The 19,551-nt window shown below is 38.8% G+C and overlaps 1 protein-coding gene across 5 annotated transcripts in view; it reads right to left on the reverse strand.

The window, feature by feature from the left end:
- Positions 1-18,850, reverse strand: part of Ca-beta (Ca2+-channel-protein-beta-subunit) — a 1,568,477-nt gene extending 1,549,627 nt beyond the window's left edge. For 2 of the 5 annotated variants that reach the window (XM_067766221.1, XM_067766218.1), the window contains exon 1: positions 18,620-18,848. In XM_067766221.1, the coding sequence (XP_067622322.1) occupies positions 18,620-18,637 (18 nt within the window). In that variant the 5' untranslated portion in view covers positions 18,638-18,848. Of the gene's footprint in view, positions 1-18,619 lie in introns of all 5 variants that reach the window. The other 3 variants (XM_067766220.1, XM_067766219.1, XM_067766222.1) reach the window with 3 other exon arrangements.
- Between the last annotated feature and the right edge of the window lie 701 nt (positions 18,851-19,551).

The following is a 19,551-nucleotide window of genomic DNA, read 5'->3' on the forward strand; positions in this document are numbered from 1 at the left end:
GGACTCCCGTTAGAGGATATTGATGACAATTTGTGATCGATCGCAGCTATTAGGTGGGGTGAAGCACTGCTACAACAACAACCACAAAGCGTTATTAACCCAGGGTCACGAATCCGAAAGCGGAAATTTGGTGATTCTATACGACAGCATGACACTGCTAATACGCGTCCAAAAATTTCGAGAGAGGTGTCAAACGACGCGTCTTGACATCAGTATTAATAATCCGAAACCAACGAAATTTTAAGTCGTTCAAAAGATATTAACGAAAAACCGAAAAATGACCCACGGGTCCCTCCGAAGCCGGGGTGGGATCCACAGTATTTTTGCGCAGAAGACGTTTCTGCATTGGCGGCCTTCGGCTGCGCTTATAAAAAATTACCCTGGGTGGATCCAACACCGGTTTGGGTAAAAGTCTAGTTGAGGTGTCGACTGCTAATACGCTACCAAAAATATCGAGAGGTGTCAAAAGACGCGTATTAATCTCGAGAACAATAATCCGAAGGCAGAAAAGAAAAATTTTATCTCTGTCCGGAGATATGTGCAGTTGAAGTTCACGATTTTCATGTGGTTGTTGTTGTGTTGAGTACCCACAAAAAATTGTGAACGTAAGTGTTTTGTGCGGATATAGTTTCGGTCAATGCCAAAGTGATCAGAGATGTAATTAACAATACTCTCCTCAGTAACAGACGGCTTAAACGAGGACAAATGAATCCATTTATACCGCACAAATACATCTAATTCGGCACTGACATTGCCACCACTAACAACAGCACGCGTTTTTTGTGTTATTTCTTTTGCTGCACTCTTTCGTTGTCTGTCAGAAACCTCAACGGATGGCTCATCTGCATTGTTTGCATTATTAACTGCGCTAGCTGCAGCATCAGCATACGATAAATTGCCAGCAGAGCAAGACACTGCATTAGTATTTGTATTGGTATATGCCGCATTGTTGTCAACCTTTTGAGAATTAGACTTACTAGTATTATCAGTGGGCATATTTGAATTTGTTTTATGATTTTTAGCGTCTGCTTTAGTGGATTTAGGTGAGGATGCAGTAAAATTAATTTTAGATGTAGAAGTAGTACCGTAGATGTCGATGTGGTTTTAGACGAATGTGCGACTTTAGAAGATGAGGTGTTTTTAGATGAAGATGTAGATGTAGATGCAGGTGAAGAAGTTTTCTTTGTAGTAGAACTAGTAGAGATAATGTTTGATGTGTGCGTCTGAGTAATAGCAACAGATGATGTAAGAGTAGTAGTAGGTGCAGTTGACGAAGCATTAACTGTGAGATTGCAGAGAGGGGAACACCGTGCCGCTACCCAAGGCAGTCGATTCTATGTACCGGAGCGACTCGGGATTTTTCCCGACCAAGGACTGTCGTTTCAGTGTAACCCCATTTAATTTGTTGCGTCCCTCCCACAAATTGTCATCCTCCCAGCAGCTCCTTGCAGCGGGACTGCTCCATATTCTCTTGCTCCGGGAAGGTATCTAATTCAATCCGGGTCCGTCTCCTGACCCCGGTCCTGAGAAATGGTTTTGCTGCATCTGCCAGAAAAGAATCTTTTTAGGACAGTCATACTCTATCAAAAGCTTTTGATCGGTCAACCATGGCACGTTACTGCAAGACCTGGGTCTACCCTTCCCCCATGTCTTAAAAGGTGGACCGCTAATTATCTGGGTGGTCGGCAGGCATCGGTTCAATTTAGAAAGGAAACATCAAAACCAAGAAGAATTAAACAAGGGGTGCCACAGGGTGGTGTCCTATCCCCACTTTTGTTTAATTTCTACATATCTAAGCTATCTTCACCACCAGAAGGAGTCACTTTCGTTTCATACGCCGATGACTGCACAATAAGGCACAGGCCCACAGATCGATGAGCTCCGACTAATCTTCCGCGACCTTATTTACAACATGGACGTACCAAATGTCGACCATTTTGAACATCCACGTCGATGGCACAACGCTACCGACTGTCCCACACCCCAAAATCTTGGGTGTGACGTAAAGACAAAGAAATGCTCATTACCACATACAAAGCAATTGGCCAGCGTCCCCTATATGGTCGCCAAGCCTAAAAATTACCCACTGGAAGAAGCTACAGGCCTGCCAAAATACTGCTCTCAGAACCGCCACGGGCTGTCATCTGATTGATGAGCCAACACCGCCTAGGGACTTAAGGAGTCATCTCCGTAAGCATTTTGAGGAAATACGGCACCTGAGAACTCAGCCGTATGAAGCAAAAAAACACAAACAGGTCCTTGTTGAACGCCACAAACAGGCGTCGGACCTTTATGCCAGGAATTGCCCGGTCAATCCAGTACTCAAAGAACAGTACCCAAAACTTGCGGAAGAGGAGCGCATTCTCCCCAGGAAAACGCGAGTCACTCTGGCTCAACTTCGTTCTGGATACTGTAACAGGTTAAATTCTTACCTATCCAGAATCAGCCCCGAGCCAACACCGCTAGGGACTTAAGGAGTCATCTCCGTAAGCATTTTGAGGAAATACGGCACCTGAGAACTCAGCCGTATGAAGCAAAAAACACAAACAGGTCCTTGTTGAACGCCACAAACAGGCGTCGGACCTTTATGCCAGGAATTGCCCGGTCAATCCAGTACTCAAAGAACAGTACCCAAAACTTGCGGAAGAGGAGCGCATTCTCCCCAGGAAAACGCGAGTCACTCTGGCTCAACTTCGTTCTGGATACTGTAACAGGTTAAACTCTTACCTATGCAGAATCAACTCCGACATACAAAATGTATGCCCCGCTTGTAATGTGTCCCACATGACGCCAACCATCTCTTTAAATGTAATGTGGAACCAACACCTCTAACACCCCTTTCATTATGGTCCACCCCTATTGAAACAGCAAGTTTCCTTGGACTCCCGTTAGAGGATATTGATGACAATTTGTGATCGGTCGCGGCTGTTAGGTGGGGCGAAGCACTGCTACAACAACAACAACAACGACAGGGTACACCGTGCCAAGGGGGTAGCGGGAAATGCCATAAGATTTCTTTGCATTAAGTCGTTGTTGTTGGGTGCTATAGGGAGAAATAGCCCCAATAAAAACTCACCTCCAAACAAACCCGTCAATGTTCTACGCAGAATTACTGTGCATGGCGTAGCCGGTGTTGGATCGGCTAGGGGTCATTTTTTTTTAAGTACGGCCGAAGGCCGCCTACGCAGAAGGACATCACCGTGGCGGTATCCACGGTTATACCACACACCCGTACTTGGCATGGCGTAGTCCAGGGTTATCTTTTATAAGCGCGGCCGAAGGCCGCCTATGCAGAAAGGTGTTCTACGCAGAATTACTGTGCATTGCCACCAAAAAAGAGCTTTTTCAAATTTTTGGTAAATAGAGACTAGAAAAGGTAAAGATATATATACATCAGATGAAAGTTATTTTTATAAGTTATTTTTCTATTTTTTAATTTTTGAAATCCATCAACTAGTTTCGGAGATATTTTGATTTGAAAAATTCATGATTTCGCCTTTTGACATGGAATTACCCCCAAATCCTTTCATTTGCACCAAAAAAGAAATATACCGGTGGAATCAGCATAAAAAACTCTATAAAGTCCGATTTTTTATTTTATTTTTGTATTCTGCACTTGTTCCAAAATGAAAACTCCAAATATTTGCCAGCATATCTTTATTTCGATAAATTGAAGACGTATTCTCTTCCATTTTAATATATTAAATTGCAACATATTCAGTGAATTACAAAAACAATGTAATTGTATGTTTATTTATGACGGAACGATACAAGGTGGCAGCATGGTGACATACCTAAAAACGTAGATAAAAGTTCCATGTACTTTGTTTTTGTAAATTCGATGGACAAATGTCAAAATCGTACTGCGACGAAAGTTGATGTATCAAATCAAATAAAAAAGTTTATAATCAGCTGTCCCGTGCTGCCACCTTGTATCATTACGCCATGTGTTTATTTAAATTTATGTTGAGCCGCCACCGCCTTGTATTAATCCTAACAGCGAACAACAAAAGTAATCGCCAGCGTTGCTGAGCTGGCAACACTGTTCACTTTCATGTGTTTTCATTTCGACAGAAATTTGTTACAATATTTGTTTTGATATTTTATAAGTAAATTAGTGAAATTTAACATAATTTTTTCGTTAATTCGTGCAAGTTAGATTATGTTAATATACTAAATATAAAGATAAAGAGATAAGGAAAACTAAGAGGGAAAGTTTCAGAAATTTCTGTGAGGGAATTTCTAGCACACCTGCAGCGGCAAGGCTCCACAAGGCCCTAGCCAAAGGGCAGAGGGAGATTAACTTAGCGATTAGGCTTCCAGACGGTACCTATACCGGAACGGTGGAGGAGCGAGCGAGGGCTCTGCTACACACGCATTTTCCGGGTGCCTCTCCGCAAGTACTGGAACCTGTGTTCCCCAGAGTGAAACTAACCCCATCAGACTGGCAACTGGCCAACTCCCTCTTCAGTGATGCCAGAGTCAGATGGGCAGTGGAATCCTTTGAGAAATACAAATCTCCGGGGGTGGATGGCATCTACCCGGTGCTAATGCAGCAAGGGACACAGATCATCCCACATCTGGCCAGGATCATGAGAGATAGCCTGGCACTGGGATACATACCCATGATGTGGAGAAGAGCAAAAGTGGTTTTCATACCAAAAGTAGGAAAAAAGGACTATTCGCAGGCAAAGTCCTTCAGACCAATAAGTCTAACTTCCTTTGTCTTGAAGGCAATGGAAAAGATATTGGACCACGAAATCAGGTCGAACGCCCTCAAGAGCTGGCCCTTACATCATAGCCAGCATGCGTACAGAGCGGGTAGGTCCACGGACACAGCTCTGTACCAATTAACACCTGAAATACAGAGGGCGTTCGAAACAGAGGAAACAGTGATTTGCGCTTTCCTTGACATTGAGGGTGCCTTTGACAACACATCTCATGAAAGCGTAAACATAGCACTGCAGAGAAGAGGAATTCAGATGCCTATCCAGAGATGGATTGACAATCTACTCCGCACAAGAATCGCTGAAGTCCATGTAGGCAACAGCGCAGTTAAGGTTAATACCACGAGGGGGTGCCCTCAAGGAGGTGTTCTATCACCCCTTCTGTGGAGCCTAGTAGTGGACGAACTCCTGCAAAAGCTATCTGACAGTGGCATAAGATGCCAGGGATACGCTGACGACATCGTCATAATTGCAAGGGGTAAGTTCGAGAGTACGCTCTGTGACATAATACAGAGAGCACTGAATATTACGAAGGGATGGTGTGCCAGTGTGGGGCTTAACATCAACCCATCTAAAACGACCATCATCCCTTTCACCAGAAGAAGGGCCCTACCAGCCCTGAGAGCAATTACAATAAATGGCGTGGTGTAAAAGATCCATGTGGATCTTTGGAAAACTAACTAGCGCACTAATGCGCTCGCACACCACCCACGCACTTACTTTTATATATTCCCTTTCTTTTTGTCCTTCTGTTTTTGTTTTTATAATAAATGAATTCGTTTGGGTTTTAGTGTATTGTTTTTCTTTTATTTAAAATTTTGTTAATGACACTTTTTAGTTTCTTATTTGTACCACTACAATTTGTCACTGTACTTTTTTGTTCGTGTATAGTTTTTATTTTCCTTATGACTTCGAAGTGCGCGTCTTGATTGGGTGCCGGTTCATTTAAAACTAACAACTGCCGCTATCGCAACTCTGCAGCTCAGCAGTTTTTCTTTACGTTGCTTAGCAACGAAATTAATGATGGCGTCAAGAATAAAATCATGGCGTCGAACAACGGCAGTTTCAACCAATCAGAAACTCTCCACATTGCTCGACTCTAACAATTTTAGTGATGCCAAGTGCATCTGATGTATGGTTGCATCTTGGACATTTCTAAAGAGGGTTGCCATCTATAATTTATTTTAATGTATTTTACTTTGGCACTACATCTTCCCCCTTTAGAAAAGAAGAATTTGGTAAGATTAAGTAATTAATCTTGCCACATTCTTCTTTGGGCTTTAGTAATTTGTTGTAATGTTTTGAATGAACGGTGTTAACCCGGGATTCATTCATTCAGAACAGTGCAACTTTTGTAAATATAATGAAAAATTTAAACTATCAAGAAAATTGAATATGCAAAAAAGTTAATGTTCGGAGATTTATAATTAATAGAAATTTTGTTTTAAAATGAACCGGTTTTTTATTCTTATTGTAGGATCTACGTTAGTAAATTTATTTTTACATTTGCATAAAATTGTTTCCTTTAGCCTTCATTGGCGGATTCTTAAAATATATTTGTATATTTATATCTAAGGATTATTTAGTAACTTATATAGACATAAGTACAGGCTAAATTTAATTAATTTTTTGTACTCTATTTTTATGTACAATTTTTTCGTTTTGATTACTTATCTCACAAATTGTTATATTTGGTCCATCAATATTTTTTACTATGTAGGGACCTTGATATATATTTTTATGTTTATTTCTAGGTTCTGTTTCTACTAAAACTCTATCATTAATTTCTAAATGCTTAGCCGTTTTATCGTATAAATCTTTATTTCTAATCTTATGCTTAATAATCAAATTTTTAGCCATTTTATGCGATTTTTGCATTCTAAACTTAAGCTCTTTTGCGTAATTTTCTACGTTATAGATCGGATCAATTTTCTCTTTTTGCAATTCATGTGGCATTGTAGTTTTTCTGCCAAATATTAATTCAAAGGGAGTAAATTTATTATCAAAAACCGAACTACTTATAGTATTGTGTAAAAATGTAAAGTATTTTAAATATGTATCCCAATCTGAATACGTTTCATTTAGATATGCACGCAAGTATTCGTTAAAGACTCTATGATTTCTTTCAACAGTACCAACAGTTTCGTGATGGTAGGCTGTTGAGAAATCATGATCAATCTTTAAAAGTTTTGTCAATTCAGAGAATAATTCGTTTTTATATTCCGTTCCTAAATCGGATCTAATAGCTTTCATTGTACCATATGTTAATATAAAGGTTTCAAAAATAGCGCAAGCAATAGTTTTTGCTGATTTATCTGGTACGGCTACTGTTATCAGGTATTTAGAAAAGTCACAAATCATAGTAACAGCGAACTTGTTACCATATTTGGATTCCGGAAGTGGACCTATTGTATCGACAATTACTATGTCAAAGGGTTTGCAGGGGGTCGGAGTCAAAACAAGATTTTCCTCTGTTTTGGGTTTTGCTTTATTTAAAAGGCATTTATTGCAATTTTTGACAAATTTAGCTATGTCACGAGTCATATTTTTCCAATAGTATTTTGTTCTTAATTTGGAATATAATTGTTTTGTACCGCAATGACCGCCTAACAAAGGGTCCTCATGATAAATTGTCATAAGTTTTTGTTTCTGCTCTGTTTCTGTTACAGTTTCTACAGGGTCTGTTAGTATTATTTGTAATGATTTTAAAATTTTATTACCGCTGATTTTAAAATTTGTAATTGAAAATTTGAAAAATATATCATGTTTTGGCCATTCTAACTGCTTAATATTGTGACTGTCGGCTGCTTTTTCAAGCCTCGAAAATAACTCATCTAAATTTGTTTTTCCGTTAGCATTCACAAAACTAAGTAAATTTAATTTTTTATGTTTTAAATGCGCATAAATTTGTATATTGGAGATCTCATTATTTTTATTAAATTGTATAGTCGACTTTATTCGCGGTATCTTTTTTGAAAAATTGTATGAAAATTTGTCATAAACTTGTACTTTAGGCGTTTCGCAAAAAGTATCAGTAAAATTATCGTCTTTATTTTGTAAATCCTTTTGTTTGGTTTGTGATCGCGTTTGGACTGCTAAAACATGCTTTGTAGATTCTTTTATTTCGTCTATACTAATGCGTGAAAGAGCATCAGCCACAACGTTAGATTTTCCTTTTATATATTCAATCGTAAATTTATATTCTGATAGTTCTAACCGAATTCTAGAAAGTTTAGAGGAAGGGTCTTTCATGTTAAAAAGATAAACTAGTGGTCTATGATCAGATTTTACTGTGAAATTTGTACCGTAAACATATCGACGGAAATGCTTTATAGCGAAATGTATTGCTAGTAGTTCTAATTCGATAATTGCTTTTTTCTGTTCTGCTTTATTAAAAGATTTTGACGCGAAACAAATTGGTAAATCGTTATCACCGTGCTTTTGGCTTAATATAGCGCCACACCCACTCTTAGAAGCATCTACTGTAATTATAAATTCTTTTGTGAAGTCAGGGTATTGTAGTAGTTGAGGAGACATTAATGCTTGTTTTAGTTTTTCGAAAGCGTTTTCGCACGCTTCGTCGCAAACAAATTCAACTTTTTTCCTATTTAAACGATTTAAAGGCGCTGCCAGTGACGCAAAATTCGGTATAAATCGCCTGTAATAATTTGCAAATGCGACAAATCGCCTAACCGCATCTTTGTCTTTTGGCTTAAAAAAATAAAAAAAATATATATATATTAAATATATATTATAAAATATATATATATATATACCTTTTAATAGCGTCTATTTTTGAATCGTCTGGCAGCAAACCTTTTGACGTACATTTATGGCCTAGAAAAGTTACTTCAGAACGAAGGAAATTGCATTTGATTGGGTTCAGCTTTAAATTAAACTTTCTACAGGTTTCGAAAACTTTTTCCAAATTTTTAAGGTGGTGTGTCTCACTACAACCAATGACGATAACGTCGTCAATATACATAAAAGCCTGATTTGGCGAAATGCCTGAAAATGCTATTGACATCATACGAGAAAATGAGTTTGGTGCAATGTTTAACCCGAAAGGTAAAACTTTCCAACGAAAGCTCCCCGATCTGTACTGAAAGAAGTTACGTCTCTAGATTTAGGGTGAAGGGGTATTTGGTGAAAACCAGAAAAAAGATCTAAAGTTGAAAAGTATTTGGCTCTGCCAAGATTATCGAGTATGTCATCAACGCGTGCTAGTGGAAATTTGTCGGCTACAAGCTTTTTATTGACTGCTCTGAAATCTACGCACATACGATACGACTTTTTGCCTGTTGGATCTTTTTTCGGTACCAAAATTAAAGGACTGTTATAGTTTGAAAAACTAGGTTCGATTAAATCATTCTGTAATAGGTTTCCGACTTGTTTATTTATTTCTTCGCGTTATGTGTATGGCAAACGGTAATTTTTAATATAGACAGGAGTTTTGTCAGTTAGTCTAAGTTTTTGTTCGTAGAAGTTATTAAGCGTCATTAAGTCGGTTTTTAGTGAAAAAATATCAGAATATTTCAAACATAAATCAAGTAATTTCTTTTTTGCGTAAGAAGGCATTTGTTTTGCTAAAATTGATTTAAGCTCTTCTACACGTTTTGAGTCGATAGGTGTATCATTTATGCGATAGACATTGAAGTTTTTAATGTCTTCAGTTTGAATATTGAAATCTTTTACATATTTGACCTCTTCGGTGGTGTTGATAACTTTTATTATTGGGTTTTTTGTATCAACGATACATTTTGCTGTGAAAACACCGTTACTAAGTTCCTGAGAATCGACAAAAACTGGACTTGTCGAATTTTTCAAACTAAAAACACGAAAAACTTCGCATCTTGGTGGAATTACAAGACTATTTGTTGAAGTGCTATGCAAAATTGAAATATTTACCTTTTCTGTCCCTTGTCCGAATGTAATTGTGTCATTAGCATAATTGATTATGCATTTGTTCGTTTTTAAGAAGTCTTTCCCTATTATACCGTCCGAAGGAATATTAAAGTTGTCATTGACAACATGAAGAGGCAGAGGAAAAAATGTATTTGACGCGATTATACTTGTATTAACTGTTCCTAGTGTTGTTACCGTGTCTGTTGTTACGCCTGTTATATTTATTACGTTACTATTGTCTACTTCTACATCGTTTGCCAAACTGGAAATTTTTATTAGTGAAATGTCTGCCTGTGAATCTACTAGAAAGGAACATATTTTATGAGAATCGCTACAAGCGACTTCGACGAAATCGGAAAAATTTAAATTTAGACAATATATTGATTGAGAAGTATTTAGTCGAATTGCTCCTGCTCCCTCAGTGTTCGCGCCTGAGGGGCTTCGGCATTTAAAAAACGAACATTGGCTGAATTTCTAGAATTTGAACCCTGACTATTGGAATTTCTGTTATTTCCAGACCGATTATTATTGTTATTGTTGGAATTGCTATTGCCTCTATTATAATTGCGATTATAGCCTCTGTTATAATTGTGATTATTGCCTGTGTTATAGTTGTTATTTCGGAAATTTGTATTAGTGTGTTGCCTATTTGCATTACCGTTAAATCGAAAATTACTATTGTTGTTATATCTGAAATTGCTGTTACCTCTAGAATTTCCACGGAAATTACTATATCTTATCGGATGTGACCGAAACGCTAACACTTGCCGTTCTTTAATTTCCTGTTCTCGCTCTATAATCATTTTCGCTACTACGTCCTTTGAATCTTTGAAGGTTGTTGACGCAAGGATTGATTTCGCCATATCTGACCTACTATTTAATCTACAAACGCTAATGGTTTGTTCAACTGCCATCTCATGGGCTTTTGCCTTCGTCATACCTTCAATGATTAGACAGCGCTCTAACGAGTCAGAAAGCTCTTCTACCTGCTTTGAAAATTCTGAAAAATTGTTATTGGTTACTCTTAAGGCTGCAATTTTTCCCGCGACAACTTTCGAGTTGTCTGGCCTAATTTCACTACATAGCGCTTCTTTAATTTGGCTGACTGATTCTATATGCGTTGGTAGTGCTTCGCGAGCTTTGCCTTCGAGCTTGGATTTTAAAAATGCAAAAGTAGGAGAGAGAATACTTCCATTAATTCAACTTTATTTATAAATGAGCCAAGTGCTAACGGGTCTCCACTATAGTTGTCTCGCATAATCGAGGCACGAGTACTAATAAACGATTTTTTCTCCTCAATTGTGGCCATGGTTGTGACGTTAAGAATCGGAGTTAGAATAGAAAAACTAGAATTTGGAGTTACAGGTTGATTAGCAAAGCCTAAAACGTCTGCACTCAGGGATAATTTATAATTATGTTCACTTGTTAATGTATTAGTTGACGATGAACTCGAAGATGAATCAGAATCTGAGTTATTGGAATCTATATCTTGCTCTAAGTTTGTGGAATCTAAATTTTGCTCTGAATTTTCGGGACTTGAATCTGGATTGGAATTTTTTCCTTTCCGCTTCTTAGGTCCATACGTGTTGAAACGAATGGACGAAATTTTAAAAAAATTTTTTGTTGCAAGATATGTGGTATTTGTTTATGAAGATTGAATAGAAATTTAAAGGAAATTAAATTGGAACGAGTTGAGTTGAGCTCAAAAGAAAATTATGAAAGTATTCTTAAAGGAAATTTATGAAAATATTTTAAAAGAAATTTGTGAAAGTATGTATTTTTGAAAGCTTTTAGATTATAGTTATAATTATACAATTTGTTAGCGAATACTTATAGCAAACGTTAGTTAGTGAATTTTATTGAAATACTAAAGTTAGTGATTAGTTAATGAAAGGATTTTAGAAAATATTTACTTTACGCTTTTGTTGTCCGTAAATCCAAATCCAATGATTGAAATTAGCTGAAAATTTTTCCCGCAAAAAGGAAGTTGTAATTGAAATTCACATGCAATTTAAAAGATGTTGAATATTGTTTACGAATATATTTATTGGAATGTAAGAATTTATAATTGTACAGAGTGTGTAAGAATTTGAATCAGAAATATATGGCAAAGTTATAATTTTATTTGAATTTAAATGCAAAGATTATAGAATGGCAACTATGTTTGTACAGGCTTTAAACGGACGCACCGCTTTTATCAAAATTGTCTTGTTTTTATTTTTATAGATACGGGCGCACCGCATCTTTCCAAAATTGTAATATAAATGTCCTCGGACGCACCGGGATTAAAAAAATATGTAATATTTTTACGCGGACGCACTGCTTTAAAGAAAAATTGTAATCATATCTTTAACAAAATTTTGTTTGTATTCTTTTGTGATGGAGCCCACTGTAGGGCAGAGTGGGACCAAAACTAGAATCAATTAATATTAAAAAAATTTTCTGTTTTTGTCCGACCCTGTCCCACAGTGCCTACTTGAAATCTTACGCATATAATGTATGTCTATAAATTTGATGGATGTATTGTGTATGTATTTATTAACCAAAAACAATTTTTTGAAAATGGTATGAAAATTGGTTTTGTAACGTTCAGAAATTGAAAAAGTAATTTTAAGTATTTTTATAAAATGAGCTTAGATAGTATAAGAGTGAGTTGAAAAATTAAGAAAAATTCCATACCAAAATGCCTCTGCGTTTTACCGTTTGCTGTTTTTCTGCTGCGTTTGGTGTATTGCTGCTGCGCTTGCTGTTCTGCTGCTGCCACCTGATATTCTGCCGCTGCACTTGCTGTTCCTGATGGCGTCACTAGCCTACCGCTATTCGGTTTCTCGATGTATGGTGGTTTTTCGATGTATGGTAGTTTGCCGTTATGACGGTGGCGTGGCTTGTGCCGTTACTAAAGTGGCGTGGCTAGTGCCGTTTTTCTACTGAATTTAGTACAGTTTATGCCAAAACTAATATTTAATTTTTACTCTTTTTTTGTTTTGAATAATATTATTTCTGCTTTGATTAGTTCGTTGTATTATTAATTTTGAAAATTCTAATTATTTCCGTTTTTTATTAAGTTTTTATATTATGCGTGTATATTTTTTTCTAAATGTTCTTATTTCAATCCATATAAAGATTTATCATTTTTCACTCACCAGCCACTGCCAAAAACCACCGCCACTACCATGTACCGTTTTTGTTGATTTCATACAAATTTTTCTTTTTGCAAATTTTTTAAATGTGTTGATATTTTTTGACTTTCTGATTTTTAAAAAAAAATTTTTTTGTAGATTTTTCTTAGTTTTACAGATTTATGTAATGGTTTTAAATTTTGATTTTTTTTATATTTTTTTTGTAAGAATTTTTTTTTTAATTTTTATATTTTTTTGTAAATGGCTTTTAAATTTTTGTAGTTTTTTTGTTGTAGATTTTTGATGTTTTTAAATTTTTTTGTAGGGTTTTTGTATATTTTGTATTTTTTTTGTAATTTTTCAAATTTTTATATTTTTTTTGTAATATTTTTTTTTTTGTTTTATACTTTTTTTGTAAATTTTTTCTGGTTTTAGACTTTTTTGTGAATTTTGGTTTTGTAACTTTGGATGTATTGGTTTTTTGTTAATTATAAAAAATTTTCAAATTTTAAATTTTAGGTGGGTTTTCCCCACACCTGTTGGGAGGCTTGCCTCCTTTCGGCCGCTCGCCGCATTTCCAGGGCTTCGGCCCACGGTCGCCATGTAAAAGATCCATGTGGATCTTTGGAAAACTAACTAGCGCACTAATGCGCTCGCACACCACCCACGCACTTACTTTTATATATTCCCTTTCTTTTTTGTCCTTCTGTTTTTGCTTTTATAATAAATGAATTCGTTTGGGTTTTAGTGTATTGTTTTTCTTTTATTTAAAATTTTGTTAATGACACTTTTTAGTTTCTTATTTGTACCACTACAATTTGTCACTGTACTTTTTTGTTCGTGTATAGTTTTTATTTTCCTTATGACTTCGAAGTGCGCGTCTTGATTGGGTGCCGGTTCATTTAAAACTAAAAACTGCCGCTATCGCAACTCTGCAGCTAAGCAGTTTTTCTTTACGTTGCTTAGCAACGAATTAATGATGGCGTCAAGAATAAAATCATGGCGTCGAACAACGGCAGTTTCAACCAATCAGAAACTCTCCACATTGCTCGACTCTAACAATTTTAGTGATGCCAAGTGCATCTGATGTATGGTTGCATCTTGGACATTTCTAAAGAGGGTTGCCATCTACAATTTATTTTAATGTATTTTACTTTGGCACTACAGTGGCACTAGAACAGGAAACCGCGGTGAAATACTTGGGGGTCACTTTTGACACCAAGCTCCTATGGAAACAGCACTTCGACTCCATGAGAGCTAAAGCCACGAGGTCCATCATGATATGCAAACGTCTAGCAGGCAAATCATGGGGCTGTAGCTCGCATGTGCTAAGATGGATGTATACCATGATAGTAAAACCTATGTTGTTGTTGTTATTGTTGTAGCGATAAGGTTGCTCCCCGAAGGCTTTGGGGAGTGTTATCGATGTGATGGTCCTTTGCCGGATACAAATCCGGTACGCTCCGGTACCATAGCACCATTAAGGTGCTAGCCCGACCATCTCGGGAACGATTTATGTGGCCACATTAAACCTTCAGGCCATTCCCTCCCTCCCTACCCCCAAGTTCCATGAGGAGCTTGGGGCCGCCAGAGCCTCGTCTGTTAGTGAAACAGGATTCGCCGCGGATAGGTGAGGTTGACAATTGGGATTGGAGAAGCTATATATTGCGCTGGCAACCTGAAAGGTTGCGCTACACAGCCCCTTGAATCTGGTATTTTAGTCGCCTCTTACGACAGGCATACCTACCGCGGGTATATTCTGATCCCCTAACCCGCTGGGGTTCGATAACCTGGGCATCGAAAACAACTCGGGCGACGACGACGCAAGCGCTGTCAAAACTTCAGCGACTGGCATGTGTATGCATCACGGGAGCTATGCGCACATGCCCTACAGCAGCGCTGGAGGCTATCCTTGATCTGACCCCGCTGCATATATCAATAGAGCAGTCAGCCAAGAGAACCCTCCTGAATATTGCTAAGGAGGGCTCGGGCATAGGTAAAGTTATATCGTCCCGAAACATGGAGGAATTGAGAGAGAAGATCCCAATCTCTCAACTCCCGAGGGATGATATCCTTAGGCAGATAGTCTATGAGAGAAGGTACAAAGTAGAATTGGGAGACAAGGGTACGTGGGAGGAAAGCAGAATTGTGTACATTCATCAGCTAAATAAAATAGTATGGTACACAGATGGCTCGAAGACGCCAGAGGGGATTGGATCTGGAGTCATTGGACCCAGAGCCAAGATATCAACGCCTCTGGGAGCACACCCGAGCATTTTTCAAGCGGAAGTGTTCGCATAAGCCAGTGTGCTGACCTGAACCTTCAGCGCGAATACTCCAACGAGACAATTGCCATACTCAGTGACAGTCAGGCCGCCCTCAAGGCGATCTCGGCGTCTGAAATAAAATCAGCACTAGTACTTGAGTGCGTTGAAAAGCTAAATCAACTAGGAGCACACAACAAACTGTTGTTGGCCTGGGTTCCTGGCCACCGGGGAGTGGAGGGCAATGAGCAAGCGGACAGCCTGGCAAGGGAGGCAGCAATGACGCGACCTATTGGTCCTGAGCCGTTCCTGCCAGTAGGCCCGCAGGAAATCAGAGGGCATCTACTATTAGAAGAAAGGGATAAGAGGGAAGAACACTGGCGCAATATGCCAGGCTTGAGGCAATCTAAGTTACTGCTGGGGGGCTACAGCACAACTCGATATAGGGCATTAATGGGCCTGTCGAAAGATAACCTGAGGATCCTAACAGCTATTCTTACAGGACACTGCAGACTGAACAGCCACATGCAGAAGCTGGGCATCCTATCGAACAACACATGCCGATTTTGTGATCGATCAGCGGAGACGGCGGAACATATACTCCTGGAATGTGACGCAATCTCAAGACGTAGGGCTAAGTTTTTGGGCTCACCATGGCCAGAGCACTCTCACATCAAATCCCTCAAGCCAGGTGAACTACTAGGGTTCATCAGAGAAGTCGGCTTGGATGAGGTGCTGTGAAGCAGTTGAGGGCACAATAGACCAATGGTCGCAGTGCGATCCTCAATTAATTATCTATCTATCTATACTAAATATAAAAAGTAAAGTGGTGTAAGCGCTTAAAACATTGTAAACGTGCGGGAACAATAGCCGCGTTTTTTAACACGCGCGTATACGTTTCGTTTGCGCGTGTTAAAAAACGCCTATCTTCGCTTAGATAATGCTTAGGAGACCCATCTAGCGGCTGTGGTTAAACAACTAGCTACAGCAACAGGGTGTACCGAAAAGCGGAGACGCAACGCTCTGATGGCCATAGGGTATAACATATAGCTGAATCAGTTGCGATGAATTGTGGACACACATAGAATACATAGAATTAGTGTAGAGGGTGAAACAAAGACACATATTTCAGTTACATCTGAGTATAATGCGTATTTAAATTTAGTAGGACAAAATTTATGCGCAGCAATTTCAGAGGTGTATTTATAGTTTGTCGACTAGCAGTCAATATAAAGTTTAAGCGTAAACGGATATACGCGTGTTAAAAAACACGGCTAATATGTGGTAAAAGTCTAGTTGAGGGGTCCAACACAACAAGGCCCCCAACTCAGAAGGGTGTTCTACGCAGGGTAATTGTGCAGTTTAGGGCGCCACCCTAAAATTGGGCCTTTTTTTTGAGTGAGGTATCAAAAGACGCGTATTCACGTCTAGATCAAGAATTCGGAAGCGGAAGCTAACTTTTTTTACCCGTTCAAAAGATATTAACGAAAACCCGAAAAAAGACCCGCAGGTACTTCCGAAACCGGGGGTGGGATCCATAGTATTTTTGCGCAGAACACCTTTCTGCGTTGGCGGCCTTCGGCCGCGCCTATAAAAAATAACCCTGGGCTACGCCATGCCAAGTCCGGGTGTGTGGTATAACCGTGGCTACCGCCGCGGTGATGCACTATTTTTTTTGTGGGTACAACAACCACATCAAAATCGCCCACTTCAACTGCAAACATCTCCGAACAGAGATAAAAGTTTTCTTTTCCGCCTTCGGATTATTGTTCTCGAGATTAATACGCGTCTTTTGATACCTCACTCGAAAATCTTGGCCTGGGGCCCCTTAACTGCACTACTAACCTACGCAGAATTACTGTGCATGGCCACCAAAAAAGAGCTTTATCAAATTTTTGGGGTAATAGTCTAGTTGAGGGGTCGACTGCTAATACGCTACCAAAAATATCGAGAGAGGCGTCAAAAGACGCGTATTAGTCTCGAGAACAATAATCCGATGGCGGAAACGAAAAATTTTATCTTTGTCCAGAGATATTTGCAGTTGAAGTTGGCGATTTCCATGTGGTTGTTGTTGTGTTTGTACCCACAAAAAAAATTGTGCATCACCGTAGCGGTAGCCACGGTTATATCACACACCCGGACTTGACATGGCGTAGCCCAGGGTTATGTTTTATAAGCGCGGCTTAAGGCCGCCAACTCAGAAAGGTGTTCTGCGCAAAAATGCTATGGATCCCACCCCCGGTTTCGGAGGTACCTGCGGGTCACTGATGTCAAGACGCGTCGTTTGACACCACTCTAGATATTTTTGGTTGCGTATTAGCAGTCGACCCCTCAAATAGACTATTATCATTTTTGATAAATAAAGATGGTAATAGACTAGTTGAGGGGTCGACTGCTAATACGCTACCAAAAATATCGAGAGAGGTGTCAAACGGCGCGTCTTGACATCAGTTTTAATAATCCGAAGGCGGAAAATAAAAATCTTAACGCGTTCAAAAGATATTAACGAAAACCCGACAAAAGACCCGCGGGTACCTCCGAAACCGGGGGTCGGATCCATAGTATTTTTGCGCAGAACACCTTTCTGCGTTGGCAGCCTTCGGCCGCGCTTATAAAAAATAACCCTGGGCTACGCCATGCCAAGTCCGGGTGTGTGGTATAATGCACAATTTTTTTTTGGGGGTACAAACACAACAACAACCACATGGAAATCGCCAACTTCAACTGCAAATATCTCCGGACAGAGATAAAATTTTTCTTTTCCGCCATCGGGTTATTGTTCTCGAGATTAAACGCGTCTTTTGACACCTCTCTCGATATTTGGTAATAGTCTAGTTGAGGGGTCGACTGCTAATACGCTACCAAAAATATCGAGTGAGGTGTCAAAAGAAGCGTATTAATCTCAGGAACAATAATCCGAAGGCGGAAAAGAAAAATTTTATCTCTGTCTGGAGATATTTGCAGTTGAAGTTGGCGATTTCCATGTGGTTGTTGTTGTGTTCATACCCACAAAAAAAATTGTGCATCACCGTGGCGGTAGCCACGGTTATACCACACACCCGGACTTGGCATGGCGCAGCCCAGGGTTATTTTTTATAAGCGCGGCCGAAGGCCGCCAACGCAGAAAGGTGTTCTGCGCAAAAATACTATGGATCCGACCCCCGGTTTCGGAGGTACCCGCGGGTCTTTTTTCGGTTTTTTGTTAACATCTTTTGAACGCGTTAAAATTTTTATTTTCCGCCTTCGGATTATTAATACTGATATCAAGACGCGTCGTTCGACACCTCTCTCGATATTTTTGGTAGTGTATTAGCAGTCGACCCCTCAACTAGACTATTACCCGATATTTTTGGTAGCGTATTAGCAGTCGACCCCTCAACTAGACTATTACCAAATTTTTCTTTTCCGCCTTCGGATTATAGTTCTCGAGGTCAATACGCGTCTTTTGACACTTCTCTCGATATTTTTAGTAGCGTGTTAGCAGTCGACACCTCAACTAGTCTTTTACCAACGTTACCCGATATTTTTAGACATGTATTAAGTCATGCTTTCGTATGATACATCAACATTTTTGCACGTTTATTAGACCGTTGTAAATATTTACCTTGTGCGGTATTAGCATATTTCTATACACAAATTTGATTTTCTACGCCAAACTAAAGATCTATGACTATTTCTCAGCTTCTCGGACGTACGTTTTCTTCCATATAAAAAAATATAAATACCTATACACCTTAAATCAATGGAATGTTTTCTCTTAATAACCCAAGTAGATGTTATCAGATCTTTTGTGAAGTTTACGGAACTTAATTTATGTAAACAACGCCTCACATCACAAATCATATAGCCACATAGCCAAAAAGCCATATAGCGTATTCAACAGTTCAAAATTAGCTCCGTTCTGGGCAACTACGTCGTAGTTGACCCTTGAGCAAACGAAAAAAGGAACGAGAAAAAGGCTAAATGAAAAGGGTCAATTCATACGTAATAAAAAAAATTATCTGATGGTTACATGCGCATTGCGCAATTGTGTGAAGTTTCTGGCCTGCCACTACTTACGTGAAACGATGTGCATTGTGAATCAAACTAATGCGGCAGTTACCCACGAACGTACGTAGAAAAAACGTGTCAGCTGACACGACCTATCTTATGAGTGTGCAATGTAAACGAAAACTCACCGACGTGCAACGCCCGTACGTACGTAGCCCGGAACGTAGAAATCAAAACAATTTTGATTTTTTCCGTAAGAACGTGTCAGCTGATCGCTCTCTCACTAGACAGAGTTGCCTAGTAAACTTTTGTGCGCTAATTTTTGACCGTTTGCAATTTTATGCAAAAACGCCTAATTAAAGTTTGAAAAATTGTGGAAATAATTCGAAATAATTATGTAAAAGTGCTGATTATAAATATTTAATCTATTTATACTTATTTAATATGTATTCCGGCCTTTTACAATATCAAAAATTAAATTGGAAAAAGTTGATGTTTCCATAAGCATACATGCAAAATGGTCAATGGCAACAGTGCTTATCTGTA

Source organism: Eurosta solidaginis, chromosome 2 (genome assembly GCF_040869045.1).
Source record: "Eurosta solidaginis isolate ZX-2024a chromosome 2, ASM4086904v1, whole genome shotgun sequence".
Taxonomy (NCBI): Eukaryota; Metazoa; Arthropoda; class Insecta; order Diptera; family Tephritidae; genus Eurosta; species Eurosta solidaginis.